The 22,522-nt window shown below is 41.4% G+C and overlaps 1 protein-coding gene across 1 annotated transcript in view; it reads right to left on the bottom strand.

Moving 5' to 3' along the window:
• The window catches only part of ASTN2 (astrotactin 2), a 2,164,803-nt gene that overhangs the window by 1,024,663 nt on the left and 1,117,618 nt on the right, over window positions 1-22,522 (bottom strand). Inside the window, exon 10 of the mRNA XM_069241522.1 lies at window positions 1,990-2,127. Within this exon, the coding sequence (XP_069097623.1) occupies window positions 1,990-2,127 (138 nt within the window). The remainder of the gene's footprint in view (window positions 1-1,989; window positions 2,128-22,522) is intronic.

The raw sequence follows: 22,522 nt of genomic DNA on the forward strand, positions 1-22,522 counted from the left end.
CACACTGTAGCTACTGCTTCCTCATTCCTTTCTTAATGCGTCAGCTGATCAGCTTTAATGAACAGAACAGGAAACTGCACAGCTACTGCCTAACATAACACACTATTAGGGCAGAGGGATTATTAATAAATTACACATTTATCTATAAACCTGTATACCATACCCTTGCAGGCCATACTATCTGTCTGCACTGATGACATATTTATATTTTTTACGAGAACCAATGGTATTTTAACTCAGAAACACTGAAATAGGACAACCTCAGAGAGGTTATGGAACGATTAAGGCTGCTTCACAGCATTGTAGCAGACATCAGGTTTGCATGATGTTACAGCCCACATAAACTGTGAAAGGCATTTGAATAGGTCTTTTATTTCCTGAATGTTAAAGATCGCATTTTTGCACAGTAAGCGCTTTTTGAAACATAGTTAACCTTATGCAAAGAGAACACATTTTTATTCAGTCTTACTGTGTATGCAGCCCTGTAAAATCCTCATCAATATTTCATTCTTCCATTTATTAAACTTTGAATAATTGAACATTTCAGAGGTTAACATTGGCGGGTGGTGAGTAATTTCTCTTTATTCATCTCTGGTCACTCCCTCAAATATTCATTTCATAATTCTCGATTCAAATGGAATTGAACAAAGATAGAGAAATGTATGCAGTTCAGTGGCACCTCTGCTGCTCATTGTGTCTGCAACTCCGATACATTCTTTCTAGTAGCGCCTTCAATCTTCACCCAGTTTAAGAAGTCTCTCAAACAACTGTACACTGCTGTTTAGAGTGAACCAACATTTTCACCTTCACTATAAAGCACCACCAGGCATACATATTGCTACCTTCACTAAACCAGACGCTGAATCTAGGTTGGGAACTGTCTAGAGTATAGTTTTTAAGGGTACATTTAATTTTATTTAATTATTTCTGTTTCATGGCAAAGTCCCCAAAACCTTTGCAAAAGAAACATTCATTAAAAAAGAAAAGTCTACTGAAATTAAGAAATTACAGTCAATTGCTTCTTGTTACAAAGATATACTTCTAATCGAAGCACAGTAGTCATGTATTTCATATTTCCCAGAAGTTCAATTGAATTACGACGGTTAAAAAAAAACGTATTTTAAATATATTGGACATGTATAATTATGACTGAAAAAAACTGAAACAATGTGAATAAGATAGACTGCAGTACATTTATTCCTGCTGCTACCTGAGCAAACACCTGAGTTTGCTATATTTCCTTGAATCCTGTAGGCCCCCAACATGGATTGAATCAGCTCTGCCCTGGGGATTACGACCCCCTTCTCTGCCAGCGGTTTCATGGCGGTACCACCGCCACAAACCTGCTGGTGGAGAACGGGTGCAGGGGGTTCCTGGGGGGCCCCAGCACTGTCCATGCACTTGGCCTGGGCAGTGCAGGGGGCAAACATACTCACAATGTTCACTGTCCGCTTTGCAGACAGTAAACATTGCAATGGTGTTTTTGCACCCTGCGCTCTACAGCATTGCCGCTATTTAATTTACCCTCTCATTGAAAGCATTTAAAAATGTGTTGGCTTACACAATGTGATGTTCGTAACACTTTACCAATAAATAATCACTATTTGCTATTTCTAAATCTATAAGAATATTCATTGTATGATTTTGCGCAAACAAATCTCATGATTAGAGGCTAAGCTCTATATGAAAATGGAGACTCAATGATTTTATTTTTCAATTTTATGGCTTTTAGTGATGAATATTCGTTTTGTATCATCCACAACCACAATTTCTCCATCACAAAGAACAACAGGAATTATATTTGCTAAAATTGCATTTAATATGTAGATAGAATAGTCACATGATTCCTAATTAAGGCAAATCAAACCTGCCACAGCAATGCAAGTTTAAACCAAGATTAAACTAAGCATGCCAGTCTGACATCAACAAAGAATCTTTCCAGGGTTCCAGAAAGAAATGCACATCTGGTTTCTGAGGTCTCAATCCTACCTGACGTCTGCTGGATCCTCTGTGACCAACACATCTGTTTTGCAGCTGGCTAAGGGGTTGATTGAGAGTTCCACTGGTGGGACCACGAAGCTCTTGCTAACGGGCAACCACAGGCCCTGCCCTAGGCTGTAAGTTGACCTAGAAGGAAAGGGAATTGTTGAAATAAGTTTCCTCTCTACATAAAACCTAAAAGGTCTCTGGAACAAGGAAAAACCCTCCATTCTGTACAATTACAAGTACATGCAGTTGTTGGATGCTTTCCCGCACATTAATCGCCAGGGAAAGTCATTGCCAGGACAATTCTGACTTTATATTATTCAGGTCAAAGATCATAACCGCACCACTCTTCAACATACAGTATAAGCTACACCTTAAACTCCAATTAAACTTCATAGATTCAAATGGAAATGCAGAAATCAGACAATGTAGTGCAATAATGCAGAGTAAATCACATTACCTCCAAATATATTGACAAAACAACAATATCTAAAAACTAAAATATCTACAGATATCAAATTCCATAATCCCACACACATTTCATACATGATAAGTCTGTATTAATATGCAATTGTAAATTTGGCCCTACATAATTTGCAGTAATTGTTTGACTCCACAACTTCATATATGGAGATATTTTTTCAACAGATTTTATTGCATGGTCATTAATAGTCAAAATTGTTTACCCAATGTTGTTGTAGTAGAGGTTTTAAATTGACATTTTCACTGGGTATCTTCACAGAAAATAAATATTCATAGGAACAGTCACCCTTCGTGCTAGAAGTATATTCACTGAAACGTGTATCACTCGCCTATCTGAAACACTCACTCCACCCACTGTGAACTTTCAATTTCTTGGATTCATCTTCAAATCCTATTTTAGGCTTACACCGGACCTTTTTCATGACCCCATGCACATAATTTCTGGACTGATCTTCTAATTCTAGCACAAACATGTTTGTATTCATATCCAATCTCTGAGAGATATCTAAAAGACCACCTATCAATCCTCTTTTATACGCTTTTTCTGAACTTGTCCACTTTGATATAATAAGATTTGACTTAGAACAAATTCCAGTCATGATGCCACTTTCAATTGTAGCTTCACAAGAGTCTTGTTCAAACATTCCATACATTGTCTCCCTCAAAAAAAATTAGCTGAGCTAATATCAAATATAAACAGCCCTCCACCAATTATCCATTACATACCTTTCTCACCTTTCCTATTAAAATTCCTTATCCAATAATTCCCTATCCAGCTCTTCAAAGAACCATTCCTCTGAGTTACTTTAAAAATCCATTTGATAGAGGTAGGCAGGTTCCAATTTATGTTTTTTTGAAATGTATATGTTGTTTTATAATTGTGAATGTTATTGCTATCTATCTATATATTTACATGTTTACAAAAGTCATAAAATAGAGACACTAGCACAATTATTTTTTTAAAGTATTTCAGTAACTTTGCTATGGATTTCAACTTTGAGCATCCTTAAGGTTGCAGAGTAGACTGTTCAATAAAATATAAAAATTTAATTTGAAATCTGAGCAGATAATGGTACACAGAATTAGTATACATTACAGACATCATTGACTTGTAGTTAATATACCTAACACTCACACATGGCCAAATAATTGTTTTATTAAAACCATTTATGAAATGTATAGCTAAATGGGCACACAGTGTACCATAAATTGACCACTGCATTAAACGTAGTCCTCATTTCACATCCGACCTTGGGGTTCATAACAATATGTATTTGTAGAAATTCGACATTATCAAAAACGTAGGTGCCTAAAAGAGGATAACAACAAAGGGCCTGACTTAGATCTTGGTGGTAACGGACCCGCCATTGATTTCCTGTCTGAAAACCCATCCGCCGCCATGATGGTTTGCCCACCCTATAGGCACCCCCTGTTAGCGGGAGCATAGATAAAAACAGTACGCTGTCACTGCCAAAAATCGCCAACCGCGTTGACGGCGCCATAGGCTAATGTGACTGGCTGTGGGACTTCAGCCCCTTTTTCCACTGAGCCAATCACGATGCGCAGTCCCACCGATGAATTGTGGTGGCTAAACCTTCACACCTGAGTTGGGGGATTTAAAAGAACAAAACTCACCTTTTATACACTTTTCCCCTTTCCTGCCACCATGAATCCGGTCATACAAGTCCTGCCATTGCTGCTGTTACTGGACTAAGGAGAAAATCAAAGCTGTCGTTGGCAGAACAGAAGGTAAGTCACTGTTATACCTATAATCCTGGGCATTGCTGCAGTACTGTAGCACTGGAATCGTGCATGTGTAAAAATGTTGACAAACCACACCATAATGATGTGCAATGTATATGTGTGTAATGTCATAATTGTATAATTATATCATGACACACCTCAATACATTATTATCAGTCACCACTCTGGTACTAACTGCTTTCATGGAGATGAACACAAACAAAAAAAAGTCACAGCAATCACAAATAGAAATGTGTCCATACAGATGTGCAGTAAATTCCTAATGACTTAGAAGTCATAAACATAAACAGAATACCCTATGGGAACTACTTAATCTCATTATAATGTAGCAATTCCACTACAACACGCTACTAGTGGGTGTACACAGAAAGTACTACTAAACGTAACTCTAAACTGCAAACCCTGGCAGAGATGTATGAAGGTCACATATCCCCTTGGTGTGTGCAATTTATAACAAGCATTAGATATAATTTAACTGTAAAGTGCCAGGTTCACTGTGTTGTGTAGCTATTTTAGCTATAGTTTTATACATGTTATTTTACAAACTAGGCCTGCCGCTGTGTACTTTAACTTAGATATTTTTTATTTTAGCTTTGTTATATTATTTTAACAGTAGCCACATTTGCAGTCTTGTTTTATTTTCTTTATCTAGCTGTTCTTCGCCTACGTCAGCACTACGTTCTTAAACAAGACATTTCTTTCACTCTGTGCTTTTCTTAAGGCTACAGTAAGATAGGTTGCCGGCAAAAGTGGTACGCTCTGTCTCCAGTGTTCACAGAAACATACACACTCTTATGTGGGGGATCCTCTCTTGGAACATCAGCTGTTTTATTATAAAAGCACTACTTTGACCCATGTACGTTAGAGGGAGATACCAGCCAGATGACCACAACTGTATGTTGATTGCTTCGCTGCAGCTACTTATGTAGACTACAGGCAACTTGCTCAGGTATGAGGGATGATCTCTTCCCAGGAGGAACCTGAAAGGCAGAATTAGAGCTTAACATGCTGTGCTCTAACATAGCCTAGGTAGGAACTATCTCTACATACTCTAGCAACAACATGGTAGAGTTATTCTTGTGTTTTACTCTCCTTGTCACAATTTTAATCTTATTGTGCTTCATCGTCCTAGTTATTGCAATACATGCTTTATTATCTCAGATGCAGTTATTTCAATAAAACCTTATTGAACTTTACCCTGCCTCTGATTGTCCTTGCATATGTTAGACTAATGTAACTGTGAGAAACGGATGAGATCTGAGTGACCACGATTCCCCTGAGGAGTCAATTATGTCATGTGCCTGGTTGCCCTAATCATCCCTGGTCTGGGGTGGAGATGAGGCACTGCTAGTTAGCCGGAACAAACCTGTATTAGGCAGACAGGTGTCACATGGTGCGGGGTCCCCCACAGTATGGGTGATTCTGCCGCCCGCATCCAGTTGTCTCATTAGGTTAATGAGAACCTACGCGACATGGTGCCGCCAACGTTGGTCAGGCACTCATTTTCGGGTCCTCCTGAGTATCTCTGTCTCACTACATGCAAAGACACCTCAGTACAATTTACAGAGACATTCGTGGTATTGAGTACTTTTTCTCCTCAGCTAGTTAGGGAGTACCTAACTAACACCGTAGGTTGTTCAAGCTTGAACTTTAAAAGGATAATCCCCATTTGGTGTGCTTACCTCTGAACAAGATTTACCATTTACCATGGCAAACCCGCAACGGGTAGCAATTGCAGTTAATATGCGGCCGCCCCTTACTGCACGTTTATTGGCACATGGCCTCACAGCCCAGGGGAGTCCAGTTACATTTGTTGTTGAAGCTCATGCAGCATACAGAACAGAAATGTTCTATCCTTGGGTCACATTTCCAGCGGTCGATGGGAACGCAAATACATTTCACCACTATACACCTGCAAACATACCTGCACAATATAGAGCTTATGCATTTTTAGAAATACGTCTATCTTATCAAGACCATAATAATTGGCTTGATAGCGCCCTACCACATACAATCCTACATGTTAGGTTAGGTCCTTTAAGTAATGATGATCCTACCTGGCCTTTATTGGCCACATATACACCGCAACCTAATGCAGCAACCTTGACGGTAGCTGAAGTTCGCCGCTTACATGCTGAACTTACGGCGGTATGCAGACTATTAGTAAAGTTTGTAATGCAAACATTAAATACAAACCCAGCACGTGCTGCACCGGCGCAACCACATGCAGCAACGCCAGGTATTAATCCTGCGACTGTACAACGATCATGGGTAAGGAACCCACCAAACGGGAAGAGATCCCGTTTTGGTTAGCTCAAAAAATAAACGTACTGGAATCAGTATTTCCCCATACGGGACCTTTGGATAAGCATTGAATATTCACCATGTGCTTGCCGTTTGGGATGATTCCCACAGTAGATAACTTTTTACAATTCTTGGTGCATGGTATTTGCCACGTTCTATACTACCGCACATGGTACACTGACACTTGCCAATCTTCCGGAAATGTTAAAATAAATTCAAGATGAATATGGGGCTGCCTCAGCCCTGGACTTAGGGATGCAACTAATGGGCAATTTTGCCACTGTATCTTCCAATATATTAAGTAACCTTAAAAAGCAGTTGCACTAGCAGTGTGTTTATGGCTCCGGAACGTTCCTCCACAGGATCAAGAATGTGAGCTGCCAAAGGTTATCACGGAGACCTACTCTAGTATTGGTCGAGAAAGTCTGGGGGACAGACCCACAAAACCACAGTTTCAGTGGACATCTAATAAAGATTCTACCAAGCACGCACCTGAGGGTTCTAAAAAATGCTGGGATAAAAAACAACAAACACCTAAAAAAGAAAGGGGAGAATCTCTGCCCTCGGAGACCCCTCAGAATAGATATAATCTCAGAACTAGAGATAATATAAAAAAAACTGACAGATATCAATATATTGATACCCGCCAAGCTCGTTCCTTTCAGGACTCACCGGAAAAACGCAGTGAGAGAGGTGGGCGGTCAGAGCGCAGAACTGAATGCGTGAAACCGAGACAGGAATCACAATGCTCTACAGAAGTTTCTGTTAAAAAAGAAGAGAAATTTCCCCAACACAAACCCACATTTAAAAAGAAAAAAGTCACAGCAGTTGCGATTCATCATGTCACTCATGAAGAGGGCTCTATTGAAGAACAAGACGTGGGCGCTAGCTCTACTAGACAGCTCAGCAGAGGTCACAATAGTTCGCCGGAATCTTCAAGAGCATCTGGAGGTGAACTGATGACTTCTTACAAGTTGAAATTCCGGGCATGCGTGTCTCCACGTCTGACAGGGTGTGCAAAGTAATGATACAGTCAGAAGGAGACAGTGAACGCACAATAGACACAATCTTTTGGGACCGCATTGTTAACATTTATGATATTTTATTGGCCGAAAAGGATTGGCCACCTGAATTTGTCCGTACTTGCCCATATGGGGAAGAGGTTATCAAACCTTCTTTCTCGCCACTTGTTCCTGATGAGTTCACAGAATCCTATGCCATTGGTTGGGCATTGGTGCAGGCACCAGCGTCATAGCGCAACCACGTAGGGTGGGATAAAGATGCCCTGTATTATGTAATTCCAATTAAGACTCAACCTCAGCCTCAAACCCATTACCCAATAAAACATGATGCTAAAGCACCTGTGAAGGAAATCCTCACACAACTAGAGTACCAGGGCGTAATTGAACCCTGTGTCTCACCAATGAATAATCCTTTGTTCCCTGTAGCTAACCCGGACCATTCATATAGAATAGTCTTACCCTACAGACACTTAAATAGTCATACACACACATATGCTATACAAAACTCACATAGCACAGCACTTACGAATAATATAGTGCGCAAAAAAAAAGAAACAACATTGGATATTTCCAATAGCTTCTTATGCCAAAATATAGCACCTGAGAGTAGAGATCTAACAAGTTTCAGTGCACTAGGTTCCCAGAAAATTCTGTTGTTTACCACAGGGGTATAAGAACAGTGCAGGATTGTTTGCGGCTCGTGTAAGTTCAATATTGCACGACATTGACCCTGAAGCATTGTCCTATGTAGATGATATCTACCTTGCAGGCAATCAATTACTGCAACATCTAAGATGGGTAGCCCGCATTGTTGTAGGATTTGCCGAATTTGGCTATAAATGTAACTTACAAAAAACAAAAATAGCTTAACTTAGTGTCCTATTTCTAGGATACGAATTATCAGGTGAAGGAAAGAGCCTAGCGCCATAATTCTTAGAAAAATGTGCACAGTTACAACCACCAAATACCATTAAAAAACTCCAATCACTATTGAGTTTTCTAAATTTTGGCAAAACATACATTCCAGATTATGCATCACTCATCAAACCCTTATATGACTTGATACGTCCTGGCTTTTTCAGTAAATTCTGGACAGTCAAACACACACGCATCCCCAGAGCATTGCAACAAGGCATGCTTGCAGCACAACACCTACACACAAGGGACAATAAAAAACATCTGGTCATCAGAGTAATTGCTCGTGCCATTGGTTTCACCTATGTAACATTCGATGAGGGTGAGGCAGTCCCGATCACATGCAAATCACATTTGTAATCAACAGCAGAACAACGTTTTGTTCCCACTGGGAAAATTCTCACTCATGTTCAGATGGCTGTCATTAAAGAAAGACCATTGGCACAGGGGAAACCCATTATTGCAGAATCTCCAATTCCAGCCCTTGAGGCTGTTCCGAAAGCCAGCATTCCAAATGCTAAAGCATTACATCCACGTTGGATCCAATTGGCAATGTCTCTGACAGCCACTGATGTTGACTATATTTTTTACCCAAAGTTACAAACTCAAGAATTTTTGCAATATGAACTAGAATGCCCAGTTCCGGCAAATACATTGCCTATTGATCATTATCAACAAATCATGTATAGCGATGGCTAAGCACACCCTGCAATAGGCACAAAGCATCAATATTCCGCTGCTTGAGCAGTCGTAAGCAGCTATATGGAGGGTAGTAAATTCTATCCACAACATACCTTTACGCAATCCCTAGGAGATTACACTGCACAACTAGCAGAGCTAAAGGCTCTGGTGATGGCACTGGAACATACGGATCCTGACCAGCTAATGCTGATTGTCTGGTATTCGTACTATTTTGTCCAGTCTTTTAATGAATATCTGCATTAGTGGCACCAGAATGGGTTCAGAGATTCTGAAGGTAACACCATTGACCACAGACTTCTGTGGGGGAAAGTAGCGGATCTGAAGGAAACGCTACCAAATGTCCATGTTGTACATACACTTGGACACCAGCTTGTTGGAACACACGTTGCTGGAAATACACTGGCTGATGAAGCAGCCAAATCAGCAGTAGCTTTGGCTTCTGTTGCTGCAGTAACTCATTCTAGAACGAAACTGGACGATGAAATACTGGCTGCAGTGAAAACCTCGGCTGATGGCACACCTTTACCTAAAGGATATCCCATTGAATATTCCTACTGGATGGAAGGCTTCCTTGACGCAGAAGTAAAAATACTAGGTGTGGGAGTTTGAGTAATTCATAATAAAGCCATAAGACCAGAGTTGATCAAAGCAGCGCATGAGGGTGTTGCCTCTGCCCATGCTGGTGTGGCGGCTACAATATCATTATTGCAGCCTCGTTATTGGTGGCCAGGTCTATACAAACAGACCAATCAGTATGTCCTTTATTGTGATATCTGCCAAAAATTAAGGGGTACACCGTCAAACGCCCACCGCAGACACCCCTCCTAATTTCTAACAAACCATTACAATGTGTGTACTTGGACCATTGTGGTTCCCTGACAGTGCATACAAATACATCTTAGTTGCTGTTGACTCCTGCTCCAGAATGCTATGGGTGTGGCCACAATGCTCGGCTCATGCTCGGACTGCTATTAAAGATTTGCAAGTCTTTATCGACACATATGCAGTTGCGGCTTTCCACTCGGACCAGGGCCCTGCTCTCGCCTCAAGGGCATTCAGGGACGCCATTGCTTTGTTAGGGGTCCAACTCCATTACTCGTATCCATTTCATACTGAGGTAAATAGTGTTGCGGAGCGACAAAACCAAGATTTAAAGCAATCCTTAACAGCATTAGGTACAAGTCGTAGTTGGCTTAATCACCTGTATGGAGTCCAGAGAGCACTTAATAATCTGCCTAGAAGGTCCCTGGGGAGTCATACTTCATACGAGTGCCTGTTTTGGAACTCAAATGTATGTTCCAGATCTTGATGGTCCTGGCGTGGTGGCGACAGAAGCACCTTTTCACATATATGAACGTGTCACTGTCTTCCAGGAATTGCAACAGTTCCGTGATGACAACGCTTCTGCCAGTGCTGCCTCCTTAGGAATTAAGGATGTACCAACAATATCTATCAGCTGGATTCCAAAGGTTGGGGATCTAGTACATGAAAAAGTTGCTGTGAAAAAGGAGTTTGGTCCTTCCTATTGTGCACCGGTTCCAGTCCTGGGAAGATACGGTGCCAGAACTGTTATACTACCACAGCTGTCTGGTTAAAAAAAAAAACGCTTTGTCTCCATTGACAATGTCAAATTACACCATGTGGCCGATCCTGCACAGCAGACCAAGGGGAAAAACCAGTAGTACTCGAATCCCTCTCACTACTGGTCAAGATGTCCTTCTACAAGTCTTTCCTTGACTATAATGGCTTTCCTCTTATGGATTGGCTTTGTTATCACTTTCTTTCTACTAATACATGGTTATTACCTTCCTGAACAATCAACAGTTAAATTGGTGGATGAGGTCCTGAAACCCCATTTTTCTTCTCACAATGTCCGCAGAGACTTGTCTTTCGTGAACATTTCTGCTATACCTATTCCTTATGGGATTGTTTGGGATAAAGTCACATTTGATATATACAGCCCGACGGAGGTCATTCAAATACCATATTGTGTTTAAACTTTCTATGAATTATATAATAATACCAGGAGTTGTTTCTGTTGACTGGGATGTGAAAACAGTTGATTCTATGATGACTGAGTTGCAGTATTTCACTGTAGTTGAAAGTGAGTATGTTTATCAATCGAAAGAAAATGATGGTGACATATTCTGCTATAATTATTATGGACACCATTTCATTCACAGAGCAAGTACCCCCAAAAATATTTTTAATTACACACAATGGGAACATTGTCCAACTCCTCCTAAGGGAAGTTCTAAAATATATTCTGGAAAATGTACATATTTTTCTGGGCACAATGTTAAAAATGATGAGTCATATTATTTCAAATTGCCATTTGTTGGAAATTTACATATAATATTGACAGAAGCAAAATTCATTTATTCGGATTCCTTTGTTTCCGGATGGCTATAGAAGGCTATGAATATTGGTCAAAGTCAATTGATTTAAAAAGTGTGTGGGGAAAGAAAAATTGACGAATAAGGGGAAAGGAAGCTTTATTTAGAGCATGCCCGATACCTGTTCAAACTATATTTTTAAATGAAACTGTACAAAAGACAAGTTGTTTAGGCTTAGCAAAAATTAAGGATTTGAATGTGCCCAGTATTCCTGCCCCTGCAAAATTTTACAAATGGCAAAAGTTTATCAATGCTACAGAAGATCAGCTTGATGAATTGGTCCAAAACAGCACATTTAATGCTCACTTTCATGTCCTGGTGGTGGTTATTGTGGCCAACAGACACCAATGGGTGTCATAAATGTTTTGTAAACTCCACAGGGGTTTTTAGAACAAGTAGGCCTGACCCTTGCTATGTGTCATCTGAACACTCAGGTATAGTGAGACATACAGAGTGGTGAAACTATGCCAGGAATGGTTGAAGAGTTCCTCACTAGATGCTGTTAAAGAACACCTCAGTCTCCTGTCCAATAATACTGATTTACAGGATTTCCTGTTAGGCCCCAGAAAACAATGTAGAAAGTGCTTCTTATATGCAGTATATAATGAAATTTGGAAGCTTTCTCCACAAGAACTGCTGCCTGGTTAAGGCAAATAGATCAGGAAAATTTACAGAAGGCAATAGCTGTTGTAGATAATCAGATTAATACCCTGTCCGACTGCATATACACCTTAAACAACATTGTTTCCTCTGCAATAGACATAGTACAGAGCGGCATGTCCTCCTTACACCATGGACAGAGTCAAATGAGATTCATTATGAAGTTAGGTAGGACACTACAAACACTGAAGGCAAGTCGCGTTCCCTGCAAACACGTTAGCGTGAGGGACATATTTTCTATGTTTCATTTAACGCGCCAACAACAACTAATGCCTTAAAAAAAGAAGCAAAATATGTCATGTTAAATATTTAGAAATTAGAAAAGTTGCCTTTTATTGTGGCTGAAATACCATCTGCTGAATGGTTAATACATGGGGTCATCAATCTGCTTAGTTCAACACAACACTTCAGTTCACATCCTGCTTAAAACACGTTCCAGCTATGAGATGTTAGGAGATGGTTACATACACGAGGTGCAAGAGCTACCCTTCTCGTACAAATGTCTCAATGGCATGAAAGAGGTCTTTCTTAGAGGTAGTGAATGCAAGACTTCTGTCAGCCAAAATATGGTTTGTAAACAGCTGTCCTTGCACGGGGAGTGTAACGCTTTAGCAGCAAACTTGGCTTGTTATCTGAAGGGCGTCCTAGTCCCTTTGATTAGACCTGCGGCCCAGGTGCTCTCGAATGTCAGCTATGTGCTTCTTAATAGTGAGAGCTGTTGTGAAATGCGAGCCGGAATAGTTTATGTCGTTTCAGTCTCCAAAATTGTTACATGCTGCTGGAATGTACTTTTTCCTCCTACACGACATAGGGAAGTAGCTGAGATTTGGCCCCATATCGCTACTTCCAATGTGAATTTTGACAAGTTGAGCAGACTAAAAGCTTTATTGTTTCAAAAACATGTGGCGATTACATCTGCACACGAGACCTATACGCTTCAGGTTGCGAGGTCATCCGCAGAGATACAGTCCCTTTTAAGTACTAACTTTCTGAGATACTTTGGTGAGCTTGTGAGACATCCAGTACTACTGGAATCACATATTTCTTTATAGCTGTTGGTTCTGGTTTCGTTCACACCTTCTCCTCTATATTTGGCTTAATACCTTCAGCCATTCACTCAATATTTTCCAATAGTTTCGGGGGATTTCCAATAACTTTAGCTATAATAGGTGGCATCTTGCTATTTCTACTTTTTATGCACAATGGCTGGCCCTTTACAACAAGGCTTCCACCAGTGCAGCTGTATCGTGAACGCAAGATGCAGCACTTTGGAGCACCACTCCTGGAGCAATCGGAATGCGACTGGTCTCTGTCACTCAGACCGGTTTTACATTTTGTGCAGCCTGTGTTTCGGTGCCTCTGGTGCCCTTTTGAATGTGCACTGAAAGTTTATCTTTCTACACAGTGCTTGCTTTCATTGGACGCTGATCTTTTGATGTTCTAGTTGAGTGCTCATTACCAGACATGCACATTGATGGTGCATTTGCTACGTGAAGCTGTTTATGAGTTGCCCTTTGTGGATCAAGCAGCTCTAGTCTTACTGTTGGGTACACCACAGAATGCTGCTGCCTCGGCTGGAGCTCAGGCTTTGGAACACGAATGTGCCTTGGTTTTCCTTGGCGATGAACTTCCTACTTTACCATCTGCCAAAGTGGAAGACTTCCTATCTTCAATTATCTTCAATTATCCTGGATTCAATTGGCGACTTTAAAAATGACCCTGACTTTTGAAATTCGGCTTTTTCTTGACGCCACAATTAACATTTTAAATTGTCCTTTTAAAACATGCTCAAGTGTCTTTTAACTTGTCATTATTGAAATTCCCATATATATAAGTTAGGATGAATTTTACTAGCTTCTATATATATAATTAGGCTTTGAACCACCTTTGAACCGGCAAGGGGAGGGTGTTGTGTAGCCATTTTATCTATAGTTTTGTACACATTATTTTAGCAAACTAGGCCTGCCGCTGTGTACTTTAACCTAGATATGTTTTATTTTAGGTTTGTTATAAGCAGTCTTGTTTTATTTTCTCTATCTAGCTGTTCTTTGCGTATGTCAGCACTACGTTCTTAAACAAGACATTTCTTCCACTCTATACTTTTCTCAAGGCTGCAGTAAGATAGGTTGCCGGCAAAAGTGGTAAGCTCTGCCTCCAATGTTCACAGAAACATACACACTCTTATGTGGGGATCCTTTCTTGGAACATCACTACTTTGACCCATGTACGTTAGAGGGAGATTCCAGCTAGATGACCACGACTGTATGCTGATTGCTGATTGCTTCGCTGCAGCTGCTTATGTAGACTAGAGGCCTCTTGCTCAGGTATGAGGGATGATGTCTTCCCAGGGGGAACCTATAAGGCAGAATTAGAGCTTAACATGCTGTGCTCCAAAATAACCTAGGTAGGAACTATCTCTACAAACTCTAGTGACAACATGGTAGCGCTATTCTTGTGATTTACTCTCCTTGTCACAATTTTAATCTTATTGTACTTCATCGTCCTAGTTATTGCAATACATGCTTTATTATCTAAGATGCAGTTATTTCAATGAAACCTTATTGAACTATACCCTGCCTCTGATTGTCCTTGCATATGTGAGACTAATGTAACTGAGAGAAACGGATGAGATCTGAGTGACCACGATTCCCCTGAGGAGACATTTATATCACGCGCCTGGTTGCCCTAATCATCCCTGCTCTTGGGTGGAGATGAGGCACTGCTAGTTAGCCGGAACAACCTGGATTAGGCTGACAGGTGTCACATGGTGCCGGATCAGACTCAGTCCTCCGCAGTACAGATGATTCTGCCGACCGATTTAGTAGTCTCATTAGGATTATGAGAACCCACACGACACCTATATAATGGATATGTGCATATTAATGGCACATCATGTCAAAATAAACACACATGCACTCTCCAGTCACAATATCAGAAACACATTTAATTTTGGTGTATGTGTCCAGTAAGATGATGAATTCTTGCACTAAAATTAATATGTCCATCATAAATGCACAACACTAATGTATGCATTAAAGTAATAACTAAAATATACAACCTGTGCTTGTCACTTTCACAAATGAGAGTACGTGCACGACACACACATTAGTAGAAATAACATCATGAGCAAACAATGAGCAACTATCAAAAAATAAGGCCAGGAGAAAGGTATTCAAACTTAAATCATTTTTAATATTAACATGAGACACTTCTCTCATTTAACTCATGTTATTATCAATGAGCAATGTCCAATTTGTCCACAACTGGACTTGTGGGCTTCAGGCCCTGAACTTTCCTCCTAATTTCACTACCAGGTACAAAAACCTCAGGAAGGAGCACATCTATTGGGTGGAGAGCAGGTACCTCAATGATCCTACTTGGGGTGGGAGGGTCCTTGGGTTTGGGTGGGGTTGGTTTGTGTTTGGAAGGGGTGGGTTGGCATGTGGAAGGGGTGGTGTGGGGTGTGGAAGGGGTGAAATGACATTTGGTAGAGGTGGATTTGCCTATGGAAGGGTTGATTTGGGATGTGGAATGCGTGGGTTGGGGTGTGGAAGGGGTGTAAAGGCATGTGGGAGAGGTGGTTTGGGATGTGGAAGGGGCCAGGGCAAGGGCAAAAAGAAGGTCTTCCTTAGGAAAATGGGTGGGGTAGGTGGCAGGGTTGTTCTGGTTTAGAGGTAGAGTGCATGGTAGTGTCTCGTTTGTATGTGTCTGTTGAAGGTGCCAGTATCAGTCAGTCTGGTGTATGTAATGTATGTGTTGGTTTATGGCTCTTACTGGGTTTCTGTTGCATGGGTGAGAGTGGGTGTTTGTGTTCAGTTTGTGTGTGTGGATGTGTTTGTTGTGGAGGTGGTATGTGTTGTTGTGGTGTCTGTGGGTGTGCTGGTGCATGTGTTTATCATAGCAGGTATGCTCACTGTGGGTGTGCTGTTGGTGTGTGTGGGTGTGCTGACTGCGGGTGTGCTAGTGGTGAGTACAGATGTCTGTGTCGTGGTGGGTGTGGTGACTGCAGGTATGCTTGTGGTTGTTTTGGTAGGGAGTGTGGTGTCAGCATGTGTGTCTGTGTTTTATGTCGTGCTTGTGTGTATTTGAGGATGTGCTGCTTGTGTGAGTTGGTGTGTGTATTTGTAAAGGTGTGCATATCTTATGGATAGAGCTGGGTAGGGGGATTTTGGATGTGGAAAAAGTCATATTTAGGACACAAGTTTGGGGTGAGTGGGAGACTACAGTCAATGAGGAGGAGAGACCCGGAATGACCGCTTTAGGCCAGACCAGGCACTGTGAATGCCATCCAGGGAAGCCAGCATCTGGGCATCATGACCATTCAGCCCCTGGATGGCAGTCAATCATGCGGTCTTGCCTACAGTGATAGTCCACAAAAGATCTCCAGCTTTCTCACTGAGTGGAGCTTGGGATACCAGGATGGGGGAGCTGCATGTAGCAAAGAAGATGGAACCCCTTTTCAGGGGGTGGCTAAGGCCAACTGGGGGGGGGGGGCTAGAGGAAGATGGAGATCGGATCATGGGTGGTGGACAACGATGCAGGTGTAACAGTCGCTCCAGGGTCCACCACCACTGGGGACTTATCTTCATTGAAGGCCTCCAAAGAAGATGCTGAGTCACTGGTGGCCTCTGTGCCAGTTCCCTCACTCTTCATGACACTGGGTCCCTCGGTGTCTGTGATGTCCACACCCCAGTCACCGTGGCCAGCTTCCTCCCCAACGGAGTGGCCGCTGTCACCTTCACCGTGCCCAGAGGATGCTGAAAACACAGATACAACAGTTTGAGTGTATCTGTGTAAATACTATTGAACATAAACTTTGATCACACAACATTTGCTCAAAGTCTAGAAATTCACCATACAAGCTCTTACATCATGTATGTCTTTTTCACGTATCCACTTGTAGTGCTCTCAGTGACAAAGGGCTTCAACAGCATGAGTAAACACATAGGCTTTGAGACATTCCAAGCCCACTGCAGTACAGAGCTAAAATATATTCTCTTTTTCAAAAGAGTCATGTTTTGGGCCAGATATTGACTTCTTAAGATGGGATACCACAACATCTGTGTGATGTAACCTTCCATCTGCAAATGTCCCTTTAAGTATCACATTTCTCCACATTATAGATTTTCGATCTGGACCGTACTAAGGACACTAAAATGTTATTTGGCATACATATAGCTCTTTCACCACTGTGGACACATTCCTGTCTGTTGCAATCAGTGCAGTTTGGCATACAAATTCATGTTGTATGACACAGACTGACTTACATGAACATTTGTGATGGGCGAAAGCTTTATGACAATCTGCCACTGTCCACATAAATTGACTAGACTTTTGCTGTAAAAACAGGTTTCAAACATGTTTCAGATAAGGGATGTTACAATTGTACACATTTCCATTCCTTTTGTTCCAGATGCTTTTAATCATGTTGTCATAGCACCAACCTACCAATGACAAGTCTGATAATCAACTGCATCATAAGTGTGCAGTTTGCCATGCCATCGGTAATTGGGCCTGCACTATCTATTCACATTAGTGATGGAGTATCACATCTAACCCAATCTAAAAATGGGGCATGTTTGGTCCAACTGTTCCTCATTACACAGAGAAAATGCAGGTATCCCTTGGTTCTCATGCAGCCATGTGTCTGATCAGAACAGTATTTGGCTTGTGTTGAGGAATCTAGTGGCAACCTTTAGCACAAATTAATACACCAAACGCAGCATCATACCCTGTCTGATGACCTTCCACCTCAAGAATTCATCAAGTGCATTGGGTGTGTGTCATCCATCATACTGATGTCACACAACATTACTGAAAATATAAAAGATTAAACAACAAAAATACCTACAGACAATAACTTACCCCCTCGATGCTGTTGTGGGGCCCTCAACTGTCCACCAAGGTCTGGGAATGCTACTGCGAGGATGCTGGCCACTAGGGGGCTCAGGGTGTGGCACACCCCCTTTGATCGTTGGGAGGACTGGCTGAGCTGGCCTTCTGCTGACTTATGGGTTCAGCGTTGAAGGCCCACCTACCTCTTGCGGCAATGCAGGCTGTGCCACTTATGGACCCTCAGGGTCTTCACCTCCTTAGAAATGGCCTACCAGATATCCCACTTTTGATTGGGATTGACCTGTATGGATGTCAGACAAGTACAAGAAACAAAGTTGTGAGTGATTTTGTTTGTCTATAGTGTGGTGACACAATTTTGTTACCTCACTCACAATCATTCACCAAACAGTAAGTACATGTTTTTAAAATATTTAGAGGTTCCTAGAAAATACTAATTTGCAGTGATCCAATGGGTAACCTCAACACTTTCTATCTCCTTGCCAATCCAGGTCACAAACATCCTCTATACAAGGGCTATGAAGCCTTTCCTGTTGTGAGGCCCACTCCTGATTACTCACAATCACTGTGAGCTATTAAAGGCTAAACAACCTGCACATTCTTCACACACAATCCCATGCACAGCTACATTGGCTTCACTCCTAGACTTCTAAGAGTCAGAACCCATGGATTGCATCACATCCAGTGACAGGGTAGTATGGAAGGGCTGCTATGTGTCAGCAAGAGCATGGATTTGGGGGTTGCATGAACAAGTGTCTGTAGCGATGAGTCATACTTGTATGGATGATTGAGATCGAGAGCCTGTGTCATTTGAACTTGCAGCACAGGAAATAAATTTCACCATATGTGGCACCATGATGCGTGTAAACCATACAGTTAAAATCTTATTCCACAATGTTGGCTGTAATCCCACTTTACATGACATCATCAGACAACTCCATAACTTTAGAGAATCTTCTTGCATTTAACATTTTTCTTGTGATGTCATGGGCTGTATGTTTTCACTTTTACTGCTGGTCCACTGTCTACTAGCCACTGATAGTAAGGGACCTGCAGTTTGTTTAATGGATCTGGAAATGTTAGTTACATGGACAGATATTTCTGCTTCTCCTTTTAGGAGGCTTTTCCTTCCCATGTACAGAGATTTCTAACATTGACAAACATTCTGTCCGCATTTAAATCATTCAGTTCACTACACTCCAATCACAACACTTCACCAATGCACAAAAAGGAACAAATTAGCATGTGGCCAGAAAGGAGCAGTTACTTATTCAAAGATTTCCCATTTATACAGGTATCTGTTCCTCTGGGTTCCCTTATAGCTGGCTGCACAGGGACAGAACCTCATTGGCAAGGAGGTCCAGGTCCTCTGTGCTGTCCCCTGCTTTTTATGGCATCCTGGCTCCCGGAGGTCAGTAACAGCAGCACAAAATGAGGCAGTTTTGTTGGCTGCAGTGTTGGAAGGTAAGTGAGCTTTTTTTCAATGTGCGGCATACAAAAACACAACAAATGCGATCCGCAACAGAGACGGGCACATCCGTTGGGTTTTGTGCATAGCCATCACACACTAGCCTATGCCAAGGTCCTTCGCAGGCTGCTCTATCGACAGCTGTTAGGTAGCCAATGTCCTGATGGCAAGGTCAGTCAGCCGCCATTTTAAGGTGTGAGGCTGTGTATTTTTTAAATTGTTAGTGCATCATCAGCAATCAAAATGGAGGTTAGTGTCTATACAAATGTCGGATACAACAACACTGTTTTTGGCAAAATATGACACATTAAAAAGTGAACTGTGACTGTGTTTGCTATTAATAGTGCAACAGGGGAAGCAATACCAAAATAATAAATAAATAAATGCAAATAATACATTTCAAATTTATCATTTTCACATAACTGAAAAAAAGAGTTTTGAAGTTCAAATAATTTTATAACAATGTGGGCACCAAGACTTTTAAGATGTGTGTTGTTCATCAAAGTATGTTGGGACCATTCACGCTGACATTTTCTTTTTCATTGCTGCAGACCTTTGAACCAAAGCATGGGTAGGAGACAAAGGCCTCAGGTCTTCAGGCCATTGCAGACCTTGCCAACATAAAGGACAGGGATGTCATTCAGAAGTTTTGGTTAAATAGGTAAAACTATCCTAGATTTGTGTCACCAGCTGGAACCTGATCTCCTGCCTCACAATATGAATACAACAGCAATAACACCAATAGTAAAACAAGTGGCAGTACTTCATTTTGAGGCCACTACTACAAAAAAAATCCTTTCTTCAATGCTCAGACACATCAACAGCAACATCCAGTTCTCATGACAACAGGATTTGGCCAACGTGAAGGGAGAATTTTCTGCCTTGGCTTGACTACCACATGTGGTTGGAGCAATTGATGGCATGTGTATTGTTGTGGTGCAACAACATGCAAGGGAACAGCTGTACTGCAATCAGAAGAACTTCTAGTCCATCAATGTGCAAGTTATCTGCTTACCAGATTTGTACATCTCATGTGCGTGTGCCTGCCTTCTTAGGTCAACATATGATTCATTTGTACTACAGAATAGCACTGTACCCCTGAAAATGTCACAACTTGGCACTGAGAGGGCCTGGCTTGTTGGTAAGTACAAGACGACTTGAGGATTATTTGCTTGAATCCTAGTTTAGGAATGTACAATGGCTTGATATGATATTAATCTATTGATATGTTGCTTTCATGTAGGAGACTCCGTTTATCCTAACAGACCATGGTTGTTAACACCACAGAGGAATCCTACAACGCCAGGGAAGTCGTCTTCAATGAGGCCCATGGAAGAACATGGAGGCCAGTGGGGTGGCATTTAGGCTCCTCAAGGTCAGGTTTAGGTGCTGGACAAGACCCGTGAAGCTTTCCTCTAATCACTGATAAGGTGTGCCAAATCACGGTTGCCTGCTGCATGCTACACAACTTCGCCCTGTGACGGAACATCCCTATAACCACAAAGGAGGGAGACTGTGAAGAGCCACCGGGTGAGGACGTTGAAATGCCCACTGAAGAGGACAATGGTGTAGAAGAAGGAATTGACCTATGTCAAGATGTTATTGACCACCTCTTCACCTGCTTGTAAGTTTACCTTTACATATTGTAACCTCCAATGTGAGAACAACTTGTGATATAGAGAACATATATGTCTGCAATGGTAATTTGTTAGGCATGGTCAGTTCAGGAAAGTCCAAGTCAGAGATGTTAGTGGATCAGAGTTTCCCTACATTGACTCCTGTGTTCATTGACATAGATTAACTTTGCTTGTTCTAAGTATATGTCTCATCCTAACGTCATTTGAGTCAAATCATTAATTATCCCTTGCTATTCTGTTTCAGGGTCCTTCATTATGTCATCCTTATTTGGATATTTCAAAGCTGGAACATTTGTAGTGATATGTTGCTGTTGGAAAGTACAAAATCAACATGTGTTCATCCTGGGAGAGACACCCACTTGGGATCGACATATCTTGTACAGTGGCAATTTCCACTGTGATTGAATGAAAGTTCAGGAGATTATATCAGATCTGTTTTTTTGTATGATGTTGCCATCAAAGCAATATTTACCACTTAATTTGCTCAAACCACATGTTTATGTCAAGCTTTAGCATACTGTTCATCCCCCACATTGGTCAAATCCTCAATTTGTGTTCAATGGAGGTAGCTGTTGATGTATCTCCTTGTTAGACCTGTCATCTCTTGGTGTGGTTTCCCCTGTCTTTTTGGCTTCCGACCTCCTTTTTTTGATCCTGTGCTTAGTTTAGTTTTTGCCTTCTTTGGGGCTCTGGGGACATTGCCACTGCTGACCATTGGTAAAGGGCAAGGGTTCCCTTCCCTATCTAAAAGGTATTGGTGATTGGTTTATCCATGATTGGCATATTTGATTTACTATTGATTCCCTAGTACAGTGCACCATGAGTACCCAGGGTCTGTACATCAAATGCTACTAGTGGGTCTGCAGCACTTATTATGCTACCCACATGAGTAGCCCTACAAACATGTCTCAGGCCTGCTACTGCACTGCCTGTCTGTGTAATGTTAAACTGCCAGTTCAATCTAGCAAGTGCACCCACTTGCCAGGCCCAATCATTCCCTTTTACTACATTTAGGTCACCCCTAAGGTAGGCCCATGGCAGCCCCATGGGCAGGGTGCACTGTATTTAAAAGGTAGAATATGTGCTGGTGTGTTTTACATGTCCTGATACTGAAATACTGGTAAATTCTGTTTTCACTATTGCAAGGCATATCTCTCTCATAGGGTAAAATGTGGATTGCCTTAAAATATCTTTTGAGTGTAATTTCCCATTGGGAGCAAATTGAGATGTGGAGTTTGGGGTCTCTGAATTCACAATTTAAAAATGGATCCTTTGGTGAAGTTGGTTTTTAAATTGCAAGTTGGAAAATGGCAGTTTTAGAAAGTGGACATT

The sequence above is a fragment of the Pleurodeles waltl genome, chromosome 6, assembly GCF_031143425.1.
Source record: "Pleurodeles waltl isolate 20211129_DDA chromosome 6, aPleWal1.hap1.20221129, whole genome shotgun sequence".
NCBI lineage: Eukaryota > Metazoa > Chordata > Amphibia > Caudata > Salamandridae > Pleurodeles > Pleurodeles waltl.